The sequence below is a fragment of the Callithrix jacchus genome, chromosome 7, assembly GCF_049354715.1.
Source record: "Callithrix jacchus isolate 240 chromosome 7, calJac240_pri, whole genome shotgun sequence".
NCBI lineage: Eukaryota > Metazoa > Chordata > Mammalia > Primates > Cebidae > Callithrix > Callithrix jacchus.
In genome coordinates, this window is record NC_133508.1 from 18,581,834 (window position 1) to 18,598,912 (window position 17,079).

At 42.1% G+C, this 17,079-nt stretch overlaps 1 protein-coding gene across 1 annotated transcript in view; it reads left to right on the forward strand.

Annotated features, from left to right (window-relative positions):
* Window positions 1-17,079, forward strand: part of TMEM236 (transmembrane protein 236) — a 51,250-nt gene that overhangs the window by 19,278 nt on the left and 14,893 nt on the right. Inside the window, exon 3 of the mRNA XM_002750074.6 lies at window positions 4,780-4,921. Coding sequence (XP_002750120.4) covers window positions 4,780-4,921 — 142 coding nt within the window. The remainder of the gene's footprint in view (window positions 1-4,779; window positions 4,922-17,079) is intronic.

Sequence of the window (17,079 nt, forward strand, 5' to 3'; positions counted from 1 at the left end):
TTCCGTCCACCCGATGTTTCTCATGATCATCCCCAATTCTAAATGAATACAACACGATCTAAGGGAAGGACCACTTATATTGTAACACCTTGATAAGATGTCTATTGATAAATAATTTGCATGTGTTATTTATTTGAAAATAATGCTGAGTTTATGTTTTGACCAAATATAGCTTCACGAGGTCTTGGATAGACACCTGCAGGGCAGGAATATTTTAGGCAGAATTTTCAGGCTATGAGCACTTCATTATCCAAGGTCAGAGAAGAATGCCCCACTAATCTTATTAATTTGCAAGGTGCTCCGAAAGATAATTTTAATTTCCCCAAAGCATACTTAATTTAGTTAAATTACTTAATTTACCTTGTGTTGATATTTCACTTATTTGTGAAGCAAATATTCACTAAGTGTATATTACAGGCCAGGCACTATTAGGTACAGGGGATAGGGGCCTTAGGAAATATGGCAGAGTCTCTGGTATAATTTTCTGACAGAGAGAAAAAGAAACAGACAATTAGAACAAGTATCACCAGTGTTATGAGACAGGTCAGTACCGAGTAATGTATGAGATTAGAAATTACATGGTTGTTAGAATGCATCATGGGTGCTACTAGAATCCATCATAAATGCTACATTAGGACAATATATGAATGCGTGAAATAATTTTGGGAGATCATATAGGTGTGCTTTGCATCAAATGAACTGCAACAGATGAATATTTCTATCTAGATCTGTCTTTTCCCCTCCCAAAGACTTGTAAATCACTTGGAGTGTTCCCAAAAGCTATAAAAATTCTGTTTACAACCTTTCAAGAAACATTACTGCAATAAACGGATGGCACATCTGGAGCATCATAGCCCTTTTTCGTTCTATTTTATGATGTCTCATCCATCTTCCCTTCCCTCCTCTCCCTTCCCCTCCCCTCCTCTCCCCACCCTTTCCCTTCTTCCCTCCCTCCCCTCCCCTTCCCCTTCCTCCCTCTCCCCTCCCCTCCCCTCGCCTTCCCTCCCCTTCCCTTCCTTCTTATTTAATTTTCACCAAAGTATAACATATATAACACATAAAAAGTATAGTATCAATGGAATACCACAAGGCAACCCCGAGGTAAACATTGCTCAGGTCAAGGTCAAGAAGGAAACTTTGGCCAGCTCCACACCAATGTTCCTTTACTGTATTTTATTTTTGTATAAAAAAACCATGGCTTGCTCTTTGCTTTTTTTTTTAATGACTCCCTTTCCCTCCTTTCCAGAAGTCACTTCTTACTTGACTTCTGATACTGCAGGCTAGTTTGTTTTTGAACTTTTTCCAAGGAGAAATCAAATGATATCTGGCTTCTTTTATTTAAAATATGGTTGTGAGGGTCATTCGTGTTTTTTTGAATACCGGAAGCTCATTCAGTTTCAGCATAGAGTATTTCCTTATAAGAAAAAATCATAATTAACTTATGTTCTACTCTTGGTTGCCATCTTGCTTGTTTCCGGTTTTAGCAATTACAAATAATGTGGCTGTGAACATCTGCGAAGATGTCTTTTGGTGTGTACGTATTTCTGTTGGTTACATATGCAGGAGCAGAACTGATGAATCATGAGATACTGAAATGTTAACTTGTGAGAGATAAGCTCAAACAGCTTTCCAAACAGACTGTACTGATGTTTATAGCATCTCTATAGAACTCAGCAGCAGAGAAGGAGCATTCACCACTGCTTGGATTGTGTCTTTTTTTTTTTTTTTGGAAACGGAGTCTTGCTCCCCAGTCTGGAGTGTAGTAGCACATACAATCTCTGCTCACTGCAACCTCTGCCTCCTGGTTCAGGCAATTCTCTTGCCTCAGCCTCCCTAGCAGCTGGGATTACAGATGCCCACCCAATACCCCGTTAATTTTTGTGTTTTTAGTACAGACAGGGTTTCACCATGTTGGCTGGTCTGGTCTTGAACTCCTGACCTTAAGTGATCCACCCGCTTCTCCCAAATGCTGAGATTATAGGCATGAGCCACCACGCCCAGCATCATCGTGTCTTTTAATTTCAGCTCTTCTGGTTGGTGTGATTCTGAATCTCATTGTAGTTTAAATTACATTTCTCCAGTAATTATCAAGGTTGAGCATCTTTTCATTGTGCCTATTTTTTTTTATTGTGTTGCTTGTTTTTAAAAAATCTATTTGGAAGACTTATTTTCATATTCAGATTATACAAGCCCTTTTTGATTATATGTATTGCAAATCTTTCCTCTCTGTAATTTGTCTTCACACTTTTATATATTTTTGATGAAAAGAAATTCTTAACTTAAAAATAGTCCAATTTATCTATTTATTTTCTTTATGGACAGTGCTTTTGGTCCCTCATAGAAGATTTTTTTATTGTGAATCTGAACTTCAAAGTCTTAAAATCTTTCCCTAAATATTTTAAATATACATATATGTACAAGTATGTATGTGTGTGTATGTGCATATATACACACACATATACCTATATATTTGTGTGTGTGTGCGTGTGTGTGTGTGTGTGTGTATATATATATATATACATATATATATGTATTTTTTTTTTTTTTGAGATGGAGTGTTGTCCTATCACTCAGGCTGAATGCTGTGGTGCGATCTCTGCTCACTGCAATCTCTGCCTCCTGGGTTCAAGTGATTCTCCCCTCTCAGCCCCCAAGTAGCTTGGACAACAGATGTGTGCCACCACACCTGGCTAATTTTTGTATTTTTAATAGAGACTGGGTTTCACCATGTTGGCTAGGTTGGTCTCAAACTCCTGATCTCAAGTGAGTCACCTGCCTTGGCCTCCCAAAGTGCTGGGATTGTAGGTGTGAGTCACCGTGTCCCACCTCCTAATTATATTTTGAAGGCTCTATTGTTTCTTCACTGTTTTTTAGATTCTCGACACCCCCGGAACTGATTTTTGTATGTATTGTGCAGCAGTGAGTTAATTTTTTCCCCGTATAACATTCAGTGGATCAGCACCATTTATTGGTCTGTCCTTCCCACGTTTCTCTGCTGTGCCACCTTTGATATAAATCAAGTGCAGGTATACATAATTCCTGTGCCAACACCACACAGTCTTAGTTATTGCGGCTTTATACTGCTTCTTTACATCCAGAAGAGTAAATCTTCCTAGCTTGTTCTTTTCTTCTAGAATCTCCTGCCTTTTGTATTTCCATTTAAATTTTAGTATCAGCCTGTCCTTTTCCACAAAAAGTTAGAATATTGATTGAAGTTGCATTGCATAGTATCATTTTAAAAAAATTCACATATTTGAACTCTTTTGTCTTTGGTATTTAGAAATAATGTATCCATTTGGGGGAGATTTTCTCTATGGACAATCAAATAGTCTGAATAATTGTATTTTGTTTTTCTTCTTTCCAGTATTTACACTGTTATTTTTATTTTTGAGATGGAGTCTTGCTCTGTGGCCCAGGCTGGAGTGCAATGGCGTGATCTCAGCTCACTACAACCTCTGCCTCCTGGGTTCACGTGATTCTCCTGCCTCAGTGTCCTAAATAGCTGGGATTACTGGCATGTACCACCATGCCTGGCTATGTCTTTTTTTTTAGTTTTTTTTTTTTTTTTGAGACAGAGTTTCACCAGGTTGGCCAGGCTGGTCTCAAACTCCTGACCTCAGGAGATCCACCCACCTTGGCTTCCCAGAGTGCTGGGATTACAGGTGTGAGCCACCGTGCCCAGCCTACACTGTTAATTTCTTTCTCTGGCCCAGTACCCTGGCTAAGACCTCCAGGACAATGCTGAACAGAAATGGTCACGGTGGCAACTTTGTTTCATTGCTGATTTCTGAGGGAAAACTTTCAATCTTTCATCATTAATACAGTGCTTGCCATAGTTTTTTGTTATTGTTGTTTTTGTTTCTGTTTTTTGGTGGGGCAGGGTCTTGCTCTGTCACCCAAGCTAGAGTGCAGTGTCACAATCATGACTCATTGCAGCCTCAAGCTCCTGGGTTCAAGTGATCCTCCCACCTCAGCCTCCACTGGAACCAAAGGTGTGAGCCACCACACCCAGCTCATTTTTAAATTTTTCGTAGACATGGGTTCTGGTGTTGTTGCCCAGATTGGTGTCGAGCTCCTGGGCTCAAGTAATCCTCTCACCTTCGCCTCCAAAAGTGCTGAGATTATAGGTGTGAGCCACTGCACCTGGCCTTGCCATAGCTTTTTGTAAATACTTTAGGCAGATGAAGGAAGTGTTCCAAAGTCTAGCTGGAATTATCTGAGTTTCGCCTTCTTGGAAGACCCTAAATGTTAGTATTTGTCCCCCTAGCTCTTTGAGGCTGGATTCTTTTTTTTTGAGATGGAGTTTCACTCTTGTTACCCAGGCTGGAGTGCAATGGCGCGATCTCGGCTCACCGCAACCTCCACCTCCTGGGTTCAGGCAATTCTCCTGCCTCAACCTCCCGAGTAGCTGGGATTACAGGCATGCACCACCATGCGCAGCTAATTTTTTGTATTTTGAGGCTGGATTCTTAGAAGTTCTGCTCAGCAGTAGAGTTGGAAGGAGTTACCCCTTCAATGTTATACCGAGTCCACTACTATATTTCTGCATACATTTACCAAAGTCTGTCTTTAACTGAAAATATGCTTCCATTGATGTGATTCCTTATGACAGCTTTAGAAATGGTTTGAAACCTTGTGGAGTTTAAAACCTGACGAGCTCAAAACCTTCTAGTTTTTGAGTAAATGTAACTATAATTAATTTAGTGCTGCATTCAGACTGTTGAATGCATTTTGAATTAAATTATAATGTAATGCTTCTAAATGGTTTTCTCTAAACAGGTTCAAAAGAGCATTAATGGGTCCGCTGATGTCTTACCTGATATGTTACCTGACCTGCCGGTATCGTTGGTTCTGTCATCCCTGATCATGGTTGATATTATTGAAAAACTCAGGATATATCCTCTTAGAGGGTATCAAAAGAGTAAGTGTTCTTTTAAATATAAATATTTTTTAGAAGTTTGATATATCTTTTACCTTTCTGCCACTCTGTTATCTGACAGCAGGTTTAATGGTACCTTTTCTTAGGGCTAACATTACTGATGAAGATTGCAAATGAAGATATCTAAATATAATTATCTTTAAACCTCCCTTGATAGCTAGATAGCTGTTTTTGTTTCCTATTTGCATTTTGGTAGTGCTGATATATTAAAAATTATCAAATAGTTAATACCAAAACCTTAATGTGTATTCCAGCAAGAAAGTATCCTAGTAAATTATTATAGATCTATATTTTTCTAGGAAATCTCTTAAACCTTATGTTTAAATGCATTAATAAAAAGCTTAGTGTTGAGATTTTACTACAGGAATTAATATGACTGCAGTGGTTGTGTCCTAGATAATCATGTGTTTTAAATTATGAATTATAAAAATATGCCAAATATCACATTAATAAAACCAAGATATGGCTCGGTGTGGTGGCTCAGGCCTGTAATCCCAGCACTTTTGGAGGCCAGGATGGGAAGATAGCATGAGTTCAGGGGTTTGAGACCAGTCTGAGCAACATAGCAAGACACCATCCCTATAAAAAATAAAATTGAAAGAAAACTTGACAAGATATGCCACATTTCCTCCAAAGTGATACCTTGAAACTAAATACAGGTTGGCCCTTAAAGAAGGGTATTTTGTTAATGGAATATGCTATTTATTTAGTCATGCATAAATTACTCCAACTTTCATTAAATTTCATGCGGTAGTATCTGTGTTTATTTGGCAATATTGGTATGCTAGTTACTGAGTGGCTAAGATATTGTCATGTGCATTTGAAATGGTTAAGGTTTGTCAGATCTTTTTCTGATGGGGTGAATGGCGCCAACTAAGTGAGCCTCAGGAAACAGCTTCAGAGTGACGGGGGGATAACCACAGGTGCCTGTCATTTATGGGTCAGGTACTGGTGCCTTCCAATCACTCTTGCCAGCTCAGAAGGAAAGAAAAACTGAGTTGGAGGCCACTTGGAAATTGGAGAATCTGAGCCTGTCACTTTGCACTTCATCCTTGGGTGGGAGATGACAGTCTCTTAGGTCTAACATAACACAGGTGACATGTAGGTAGATAAGATGGCAGCCAGGGCCCTCTGTTGAGCAGAAAGCACACCCAAGTCACATCTGCTCTCCAGAGTCAAGTGGATTTGTCTTAACTCAGGAGAGCTGTGAATCTCCAAATTCTTTGCTACATCTCTAGATTCCTTAAAAACGCAAATCTATGGCTGGGCACAGTGACTCAACACTGAGTCAGGAGGCTGAGGCAGATGGATCACAAGGTCAGGAGTTCAAGACCAGCCTGCCCAACATGGCGAATCCCCATGTCTACTCAAAGTACAAAATTTAGCTGGGTGTGGTAGCAGGTGCCTGTAATCCCAGCTACTGAGGAGGCTGAGGGAGGGAATTCCTTGAACCCAGGAGGCAGAGGTTGCAGTGAGCTGAGATCTCACCTGGGTGACAGAACAAGACTGTCTTAAAAAAAAATGTGAATCTGTTTTTAAACTTGACTTTTTTCTATTTGAGCTGAGGTCTTGCTATGTTACCTAGGCTGATCTAGATCTCCTGAGCTCAAGAGATCCTCCTGCATCAGCCTCCTGAGTAGCTGGGATTATAGATATGCCCGGCTGCACCCAGCTTTAAATTGGATGGTTCCTGATGATTCTATATTTTCCATATTAATATAAATTTCCTGTCTAAGTTAAAAAGTCTTCTTTAAAAAGAAAGACACATATATCTTTTTGGGAATAAGTACATGGCATTTTATTTTTGTTAGTCATGAGTTGGATTTTTTTTTTTTTTTTTTTTTTTTTTTTTGAGACAGAGTCTCGCTCTGTCACCCAGGTTGGAATGTGGTGGTGCAACCTCTGCTCACTGCAACCTCTGCTCCCGGGTTCAAGCAATTCTCCTGCCTCAGCCTCCTGAGTAGCTGGGATTGCAGGCGTGCACCACCATGCCTGGTAAATTTTTATATTTTTAGTGGAGATGGGGTTTCATCATGTTGGCCAGGATGGTCTCGAACTCCTGACCTTAGGTGATCCACCTGCCTTGGCCTCCCAAAGTGCTGGGATTATAGGTGTGAGCCACCATGCCCGGCTGTGAGTTGGATTTTTACAGGGGAATATTACTTATATCCATAATTTTAATAATGACACAAAACTGAAATAAGACATCTAAAGAAAAAGTAGATCTGGAGGGGAAGACTCTAGAACATTTTGTACAAGTGCTTCTCACTTGAAGAGCCTGCTTCTTGAGCTGTTCTCTGCCCAAATTCAGGAAGATTAGTGTCTGATTTGATAGTTCCACCATGTAATAAATTCACACTTAAAAAATCTAGCAGTCATTTGAAATGCCTTTGTAAATATGAATGATACATGCATTTAATTTTTATGCAAACCTTGAATGCAAATGGTCTCCTTCACTCATTTTAACATGAAATTGATGATATAAATTATGTAAATTTTGAATCCATGAGATTTTCTCATTTATTCCTTGGAACATTAATTAATATACAACTACATTAACACGTAAATCTTAAACACATAAATCTGAACCTAAGCAGGTATGCCATAGATATGGTTTCACTACAGGTGGTACTTGCAAATAAAAGAAGCTGAGTAGAGGCAGGTGATGAACAACATCTAGAATAATTTAGCTCTCTTTAGGAAACGTGAAAAAAGTGAATATGTTCTGTGCTCTATCCACATAGTTTGAAATGCATGCATGTCTGTTAGCTAGGAGAAGTTCAGACATTATGCTAGATGAAACTAACATCTACAATGCTTGGATTTATGAACAATCCTACAGCTTCCTAACCATCTTTATTCCAAGCTATAAAACTTTTATCTTTGTGTAGCTTTTCCTTTTCCAAAAATTTTAAATAAAAGTTATTCTGCAGTTCAAATATGCTTATGCTTAAAGCAGCCTTCCCTGGACCAAGGCATCCTTTCTATAACTTCCTGTTATCAGTGGAAATTCCTCAGTGTCAAGTAATGACCAGGTAACAGCTTCTAGGTGCATAGTTTCCTGGAAGTTGAGCCTCACGTGGGAGTATTTTTCTGATGTGTGGATCTCTGCAGCACGGCAATGTCACAGATGTACGTGGTACCTAGGAATGGCAATCCTTAGTCACATGCACAAACAACAAGAAAACAAAGGATACCCTGTAGGTGCAAAGGAGCACACCTTAACATTTCCATCTGAATATTGCTAACTAAATCTCAGCCTATTAATAATAGACCTCCGGGGCCGGGTGCGGTGGCTCACACCTGTAATCCTAGCACTTTGGGAGGCCGAGGTGGGTGGATCATGAGGTCAAGAGATGGAGACCATCCTGGTCAACATGGTGAAACCCCGCCTCTACTAAAAATACAAAAAATTAGCTGGGCACGGTGGCGCGTGCCTGTAATACCAGCAACTCAGGAGGCTGAGGCAGGAGAATTGCCTGAACCCAGGAGGCGGAGGTTGTGGTGAGCCGAGATCGCGCCATTGCACTCCAGCCTGGGTAACAAGAGCGAAACTCTGTCTCAAAATAATAATAATGATAATAATAATAATAGACCTCCAACTCCTCTTCTTCACCCATCATGTTTCTGTTTCCATTTAATTAATTAATTGATTGATTTTTTTTGAGATGGCGTCTCGCTCTGGTGCCCAGGCTGGAGTGCAATGGTGTAATCTTGGCTCACTACAATCTTTGCCTCCTGAGCTCAAGTGATCCTCCTGCCTCAGCGTCCTGAGTAGCTGGGATTACAGGAGGGCACCACCACGCCTGGCTAATTTTTGTAGTTTTAGTAGAGAGGGGTTTTTGCTATGTTGGCCAGGCTGGTCTCGAATTCCTGACTTCAAGTGATCCGCCCACCTCAGCCTCCCAAAATGCTGGGTTTACAGGCATGAGCTACCACACCCAGATGCTGCTCCCATTTTAAACCAGACCCACGATGGGCCTCCTGTGCCCTTATTTGTTGGTCCATACCGCTAACTACCGCGCTGCATCCGCTTTGCGCTCAGCTTCTCACTCTCACGTGCAAACCCCTCGGCATGCTGTTTTCTACCACTCCGGCTTGGGTCTAATCTAAATGCTGCAGGTGCTGCTGCTGCTTACATCTAAGATATTGGTGGATGTGTCACTGGTGCTTTAGAGTGACTATTTCTTCTGTTAGTTAGAATATTGGCTTCCTGCCACTGAGTTCTAGTATTCTAAAGAGGTGTCAAACATAGTACTAGAATAGCTGTTATTGCTTGGAAACAACAGACTTTTAGCCCTTAGAGTGTATATGTACCCACAGATTAGCTGGGCTTCAGTGATTTCAAGTAATGGCCATTCTACTTCCCTGGAAGCCACCATTTCCCCTCCCACCTGTAGACCTTGTGGCTGACTGTGGCAAGAGTCAGACTCCTTCTTTGAGGCAGCTTTTCTTGACGCAGTTCTCATAGGTCCTCAAATTAGGCTTAGCTCTATTGCCTGAACCTCAATCCTGGCCACCATTAGAGTCCTCTCCCTGTCACCACCTAGATTCCTTAACCCCCATCAAAACCAGTGAGTGCAAACAGACCCATGAAAGTGTCCATGAATAGGGAGGGAGTTTTCAGTCCTACCTTCAAGACTGGAATAGGACTTGTAGCTCAGTCCAGACACCCGGTTACAGATGAAGGAAAACTTCATTTTATCTAAGGCGTTGCAGGGAAGAAAAGACTAAAGGGAAGATCTTGGATTTGCAGGATTTTGTAGGTAGACACGATAAAGAAAGCTTTCTACATAGAAGAAGGTTTGGGCCTTTAAGAACTCAGGTGTGTATGTAGCAAATGGGCATGTTTGGGAAGTCAAAATGAAGCAGGGTGGTCGTCTGGGCTAAATACCTGAGGTCCATCATCTCGTGCCAAGATTAAGGTCATGGACACACACAGGAGTGAATTTAGGAGTGGAGGTTTAATAGACCAAAGTAAAAGAAAGAACAGCTCTCACTCTTTTGAGAGAGAGAGGCTCCCAAACGGGAATTCTGACCCGTGGTAGAGTGCACTGGATTTTATAGACAGGCTTGAGGAGGTGGTATCTAATTTACATAGGGCCCACTGATTGGTTGGACCAGTTGTGATATTGACATAGCACTTGGGGGAAGGCAGGCCGCCCCACCCTAATCTTATTATGCAAATGGGCTTTCCACTGGCCAGTGCTATGTTGTCTGCTCCTCACTGTAGACGTGGCTGGCAAAGAGAAGAGAAGATGGAGCTGCCATGTTGACCATTCCTAGTCCCAGGTAGCCTTTTCCTATTGGCACAGCTGTCAGGATTCACCTGTGCAAGCCTTCAGCTTGCTTGTCTATGTCTGCAGCTCGATTTTACAGGCTGCTCTTTGTTAGAAAAGAAAATGATTTGGGGCTGCTTTTCATCCCATACCCTCATTATCTGCCTAAGTAATTTTTCTTAACTCTTATATCAAAAATAAGCTTGGCTGGATTTCATACCTTGAATCAACAAACCTGGTGCTGGGATGCAAGTTGCCTTCTTAAAACCAACTACTGTTGATTAAATTGTCGTTTAAGAAACCTGCAATGCTACTTCCAGAGTGACTGTGAAAATCTGCATGTGGTCGGGCACAGTGGCTCACTCCTGTAATCCTAGCACTTTGGGAGGCTGAGGCGGGTAAATCACCTGAGGTCAGGAGTTTGAGACCAGCCTAGCCAACATGGGGAAACCCCGTCTCTACTAAAAATACAAAAATTAGCCAGCCATGGTGGTGGGCACCTGTAGTGCCAGCTACTGTGGGTGGGCAGGGAGTGGGGGGAGGCTGAGGCAGAAGAATTGCTTGAACTCAGAGGAGGAGGTTGCAGTGAGCCATTGCACTGTAGCCTGGGCAACAGAGTGAGACTCCATCTCAAAAGAAAAAAGAAAATGTGTGTGTGTGTGTGTGTGTGTGTGTGTGTTGGGGAGAAGAGAGAGCTGAATTGGGAGTCTGTAGATGCCTTGAGTCTTGCTTCATCATGATCAACAAAATTTTTGTGTTTAAGAATTGATATTTTATATGAGATTCCATTTGGGGAAAACAGGTTTGTCTGCTAAATGTTTACAAATCACTAATCTTGGGCTTCATTTAGCATTGTAACTATACCTGTTTCTAGGCCCTCCCATTTCTGTGGAGAGATATAGGTTGTCAACTCTCTCTCCAGGCCTTGATGCCTGGGAATCATGACTTTGCACCACCTAGAGGCAAAGTGAGCCCTTTTCTAAGGTCTTGTGACTGCTGCTGCCTCTCTGGGCAATTTCAGCTTTGTAGGCAGAGTGACCCATCTTGGGGGTGGTACACACTGGCTAAAGCCTCAACACCTTTGAAGAACAGATAACATTTTAACATGCTGTATTGAGTTTTTTCTTTCGAATATTTTGTTTTTCCAAAGAACACACACTCATTTTTAAAAGTTATAAAGCAGAGAGAAACAAAAAAGAAAACATAAACCAACCACAATCCTACAAACTAGAAATTCATAACTGGATAGCGTTTTGATGTACATTCGTCCTTAAGAAAACCTATTCTGTAACTCTTTCTCTTAGTGTATGGTGGGCGTCATTCTCATTATTATGTCTTCTTTTTGTTTTGTTTTGAGAGAATCTCGCTCTGTTGCCTAGGCTGGAGTGCAGTGGCACCATCTCTGCTCACTGCAACCTCTGCCTCCTGAGCTTAAGTGATTCTCATGCCTCAGCCTCCTGCGTAGCTGGGACTACAGCCATGCACCACCATGTCCGGCTAATTTTTGTATTTTCAGTAGAGACGGAGTTTCACTATGTTGTCCAGGCTGGTTTTGAACTCCTGACCTCACATGATCCATTCGCCTCGGCCTCACAAAGTGCTGGGATTACAGATGTAAGCCACCACGCCCGGCCTCATTTTTACATATTCTACTGTGCAGAAGGTGTTATTGGTCGAATTTTATTACATTATGTTAATGAACCATGATAATATATCTAGCAGATCCCCAGTTGTTGAACAACTAGATTTGTTTTTAACCATGATAAACCCTGTTGTGATGAGTCTTGTTCGGGAGTAAAAAGGTTGAGAAGGGCAAGGATATGGATGGAAGGAGTAAGGTGATGTGCTTTTGAGTTGGGCAGGGCAGACAAGTCATGGTTAAAGCACGTGTCCATGTGTAGTGCAGGTGGGTTGTGTTTAACGGGCCCTGTGCTGTGAGCGGGAGTCAGAAACCTCTCAGTGAGGTGACTGGCAAAACAGAAGCCAGGGATGGAGGGAGTAAAGTGCCACTGGATGGGAGCCGAATGATATCAGGATGATGATTACAGAGTGTCCTCAGAAGACCTGGAGCGTCTGCTCATGCCCAGACTCCTCAGCAAGAACGCTGCCAGAATATAGTGACTACCAGGGACTGGCTGCACATGCTGGGAATACAGAGGAGCCCGTCAAGGGATCGTATGTACCGTGCGGTGTGGCAAGAGGGGTTTGGCTGCATTAGAGAGAGCCGAATGGTCAGACGGCTGGCTAGAGGTGAGGTCAGCAGGCTATTTGGGTGGAAAACCTCAGTGCTCTGCAAAGGAGGCAGTTTCCACTATCACATCAGTGAGAGGTGCCGGGAATGATGTTGGCAGGGTAAGGTTTTCAAATAAATCTGCTCCCAGTGGCCCTTGTCCAATGCCTCTGTGTGGTCTTTTAATACAGAAACTTGAGTCAGTGCCTGCAGGCACCTCAGCAGCATAGATGATTATTTCCTTAGGTCAAATGCTAAGATGCAGAACTTCTGGCTCAAAGTCCATGCAAGAGTTTAAGGTTTTTGATATGTGTAGTTAAATTACTCCGTCTAAAGAATTTACCCTCTAAACAGCAATGCATGGAAATACCTGTTTCTCCTTAACCTTACAAACTTGCAACACTGGAAATTTATTCCATTTCCTCTCTTCCAAAATAGTATCATAGGCAAAATAGGACCTTCCCGCCTTTGAAATTTGCTTTTTAAAGGGTAGTTATGTTTGCCATCTCTTATAGGTTTATTGGCTATTTGTATTTTTTAAAAACCCTGTATTTAGGTCCTTGATCTGCTTTTCTGTTGGTCTGCCCATTCTTCTTCCTTTCTGTTTTCTACTGATTCATGCGTTCTATAAATAGTAAGGATCTTAGGTTTTGCCTGTCATAGGTGTAACGTTATGTTTCAGGGTTCTCATTTCCCTTTTATTTTTACTGTGGTGTTTTTAGTATAAAGAATTTTAAATTTTGACATCATCCAAGCTATCAGTATTTCTGTAGGGTGTATTTATGCTTAAAAAGTCTTTTTTCACTGCAGGTGAAAATTATTTACCAGTTATTTTCCCGAAGCTGTGTACATTTAAATGTTTAATGAAGAAAAGTTGAATTCTCCATAGGGTACAAACTGGTCAATTTATAAATAACCAATGAATTTGACATGATCATCAACATGTTTGTTTACTTGAGCTGGCAGAGTTTCAGACTTCTGGCTCTCTTCTGTTTCCTCTGGCGTTTCCAGCATATAAAAGGCACTTCATAGAGTGCTTTAGAAATATCAGTGCCAAAAACAGCTGCCCCAGATGAACTGAATCTGGATCTCTGGGGATGGGATTAATCATATTTAGATTTTTAAAAAAGGAAACCTCACTGAGTGACCCTGATTTACATCTCTAATTGGGAGCAGTGCTTCTGACCCTTGGCTGTACATTAAAATCAACTAAGGAAGTTTTTGACGCCCAAGGTGCACCCTGGTTAGTGAAATCGTAATTTTTTGGAACGAGGCCCAGGCACTACTCATTTTTAAAACTCCCCAGGTGATTTACGATTGTGAAAATAATAGGAGTGGATAGGGAGAAAGCATGCAAGGGCTATTTACACCCCAATTTCTTCATGAAATAGAAAGCAAGTTTTCTGCTGAAAACAGTGGAGATGGATGGAGGGGAGAGGACCCAAGAGAATGAGGAAGCTCTGGGGTAACTGCTGCGGGAATGGAGATGAAGCGGGGTAGGGACCGGGAGATGGGTGGGTGAGCAATGTTGAGTGTGCACAGAAAATGGTACCAGGAATTTGCTCTGTAGCCGATCCAGATTATGTGATTTTTTTTCCCTCACTGAGGCTCAGAAATCTGGGCCTTCCATGTCAAAAAGAAAGAAAGGACGGACCCGGTTTGGGAGTTTGCAGAGCAGGAAGGAAGAAGGAAAAGGAACTGTTTCTTTCTGACTTATCTCTTCTTGGTATTGACTTACCAAAATATAATTTCTGAAAATGAATGCCAATGATAATTTTTACTGAACGTCTGAACTATTGCCAGTGAATCGGGGGCCACCTGTTATCACAAATACAGAGACTCTAGTCATGGGTTTCCACTAGAGATCATCAAAGTGTCTTCACAATACATATCGTGAGCTCTACCTACCCATCAACAGGCTGGAAGACAGAACTTAGTATCTGTACTTTTTTAAAGCTCTGTCGATTCTGATGTCCACTCTGAGAACCCTTTACTACAAGAAGTACTGGGAGCTATAATAAATAGCAAGTTAAAAGCAGAGAGGCCAATCCAAGTACAGGCCAATCCAAATTCGTAAAGGAACTGGCTTTCCTAATTTCCTTGAAATGTAACTCATGACATTTAACCCAAATAGCATGTAAGAGATGTCATAGAGCTTAAAAGGAAGAAGGATGCAGCTTTTTTTTTTTTCTTTCTGAATAAAATGAATGGCATTTTGAGTTCCTCTTTGGTTCTTTTTAAGAAATAGCTTATTATACAAGATGAGCCCAGAGTGTGAGCTGGGTGTCCATAATGTGTTGTTTTGCAATGTGTTTTGGGATGAGTATGAGGAACACTGTGTCCGGGGCCAGAAAGGGGGGTATTTCCTTTCCTACCCTCCCTTTGCTATTTAGAAGAAGGAAGTTTCAGGAAAGTGTGTTAGTTCTAGGATTTTTTTCCTCTTCTCAAGAAATAAGTCACCATCTACTAGACTGGGGTAAGAGAAGGGTAGAATTTCTGATTTATATCTTCTAATGAAGTGCCAGCTGTCTGGATTAGACCCATGGGATTGAGCCAAAGACTATCCTGGAGTGAGCCAGATGCCAACAGACATAGAATGTCAGGTGCTATCAAAATTTCAGTGAAGGTGCCCTTTGATTTTGACAGCTTTATATGATTTTAACAATTTGGCATTAAATTGTTTTTCTTCCCTAAATGGGCAAAAGAATTGTGAATAATTTTAGTACATAAAATGAGACACTTGGAATTCACACAATACTTTGGAAATAAATATGTGAAGAGACTCATAGAAATAAGGAAATAAAAGAATTCAGCATGTGTTACTTTATAAATACCAAGTCTTGTGTTCCTTATAATTATGAACCAAGAAAAGTTTATGGCCCCAGTTTGAAATTAAAGGCATAGGTCACCGATTTTTAATATTTACATTTTCCTGTCTCAGGTCAAAGAGATTATCACCTGCGTAATGTGTAGATGTTCTTCTTCTCCTCTGTTTCTTGAGACAATGTCTCATTCTATTGTCAGGCTGGAGGGCAGTGGAGCCATCACGGTGCACTGCAGCCTCGACCTCCGGAGCTCAAGTTATCCTCCTGCCTCATTCTCCCAGAGTGCTGGGATTACAAGCAGGAGCCACTGGCTCAGCTGATGTCCTTGATCACTTGTTGTTGATATTGTGTGTATACTAATAGTAGGATCCTGTCTAGAAGAACAGCACTTTCCTAGTATTCTGCTTCCATTTGCTATTTTGGGACCCTAAGTCCTTCAATTTCTGGATGTACATAGGTGGGAAGGTGGGTGGATTGGAATGTTCTCTGGGCTTCTTTCTATGAGATAACAGAGAAAATCTTCTTGGAATCACACGTCTGCCCTGATATGGTGTGGCTGTGTCACCATCCAAATCTCAACTTGAATTGTATCTCCCAGAATCCCCACATGTTGTGGGAGGGACCCAGGGGGTGGTAATTGAATCATGGGGGCCAGTTTTTCCCAAGCTATTCTCATGATATTCAATAAGTCTCTTGAGATCTGATGGGTTCATCAGGCGTTTCCGCTTTTGCATCTTCCTCATTCTGTTTGCCACCCCATGTAAGAAGTGTGTGCCTTTCGCCCTCCACCATGATAGTGAGACCTCCCAGCCACGTGGAACTGTAAGTCCAATTAAACCTCCATTTCTTCCCAGTCTTGCGTATGTCTTTATCAGAAGTGTAATGGACTAATACATGCCCTTTCTGCCCCCTGCATGGTGACCCCTGATGCTACTGGAGCCTGGGTGGTCTCTGGGATGCTTTGAAACACTGCTGCTGCTGTTGGTGCCAACTGTCTGCCCAAGCACTGTGGACTGTGCCATGCCAGACTGTGCTGGCACCCTCTATGGGGCCCGATGTCCCAGTACATCCTCTCTGACTGTTGAGCTACACAGTTCCCCAGCCTGTGCTGCCAGGTGCTCCTGATGCCTTCCAGGGCATGTTAGTGGAATCAGTCTTCATGGCCTTGCTTAAGGGACTCGCTCCAGGACTGGGCCAGAGGGGCATCTGAGTGGTGGACTCTGTGCAGGACCCCACATTCGTACCCATTGACTGGTTCCCCCAGAGTCAATGACTGGGGCAAACTTTCATGCTTTAGCTTCCTTGCCTTAGGGCAGGTTTTTCCCTTGGGATGCTCATTGCTTGCTCATGCTTGGATTCCAGAAAAGAAATTCCTCCTACATTTTTTTTTGAGGTGGAATTTCACTCTTGTTGTCCAGTCTGGAGTGCAATGCCATGATCTTAGCTCACCACAACCTCTGCCTCTTGGGTTCAAGCAATTCTCCTGCCTCAGCCTCCAGAGTAGCTGGGATTACAGGCATGTGCCACCATGCTCGGCTAATTTTTTATTTTTAGTAGAGACCGGGTTTCTCCATGTTGGTCAGGCTGGTCTCGAACTCCCAATCTCAGGTGATCCACCCACCTCAGCCTCCGAAAGTGCTTGGATTACAGGCGTGAGCCACCGCACCTGGCCCCTCACACCTCTTATTCAGCAAGTGTTTATGGTGGATCTGTTCCATACCAATACCAGGCACTCTACCAGTGCTAGGGATACAAAGCTGAGCAGAAACAGACAGAGGCTGCCTTCTGGGGAGCTCCTGGTCTAGG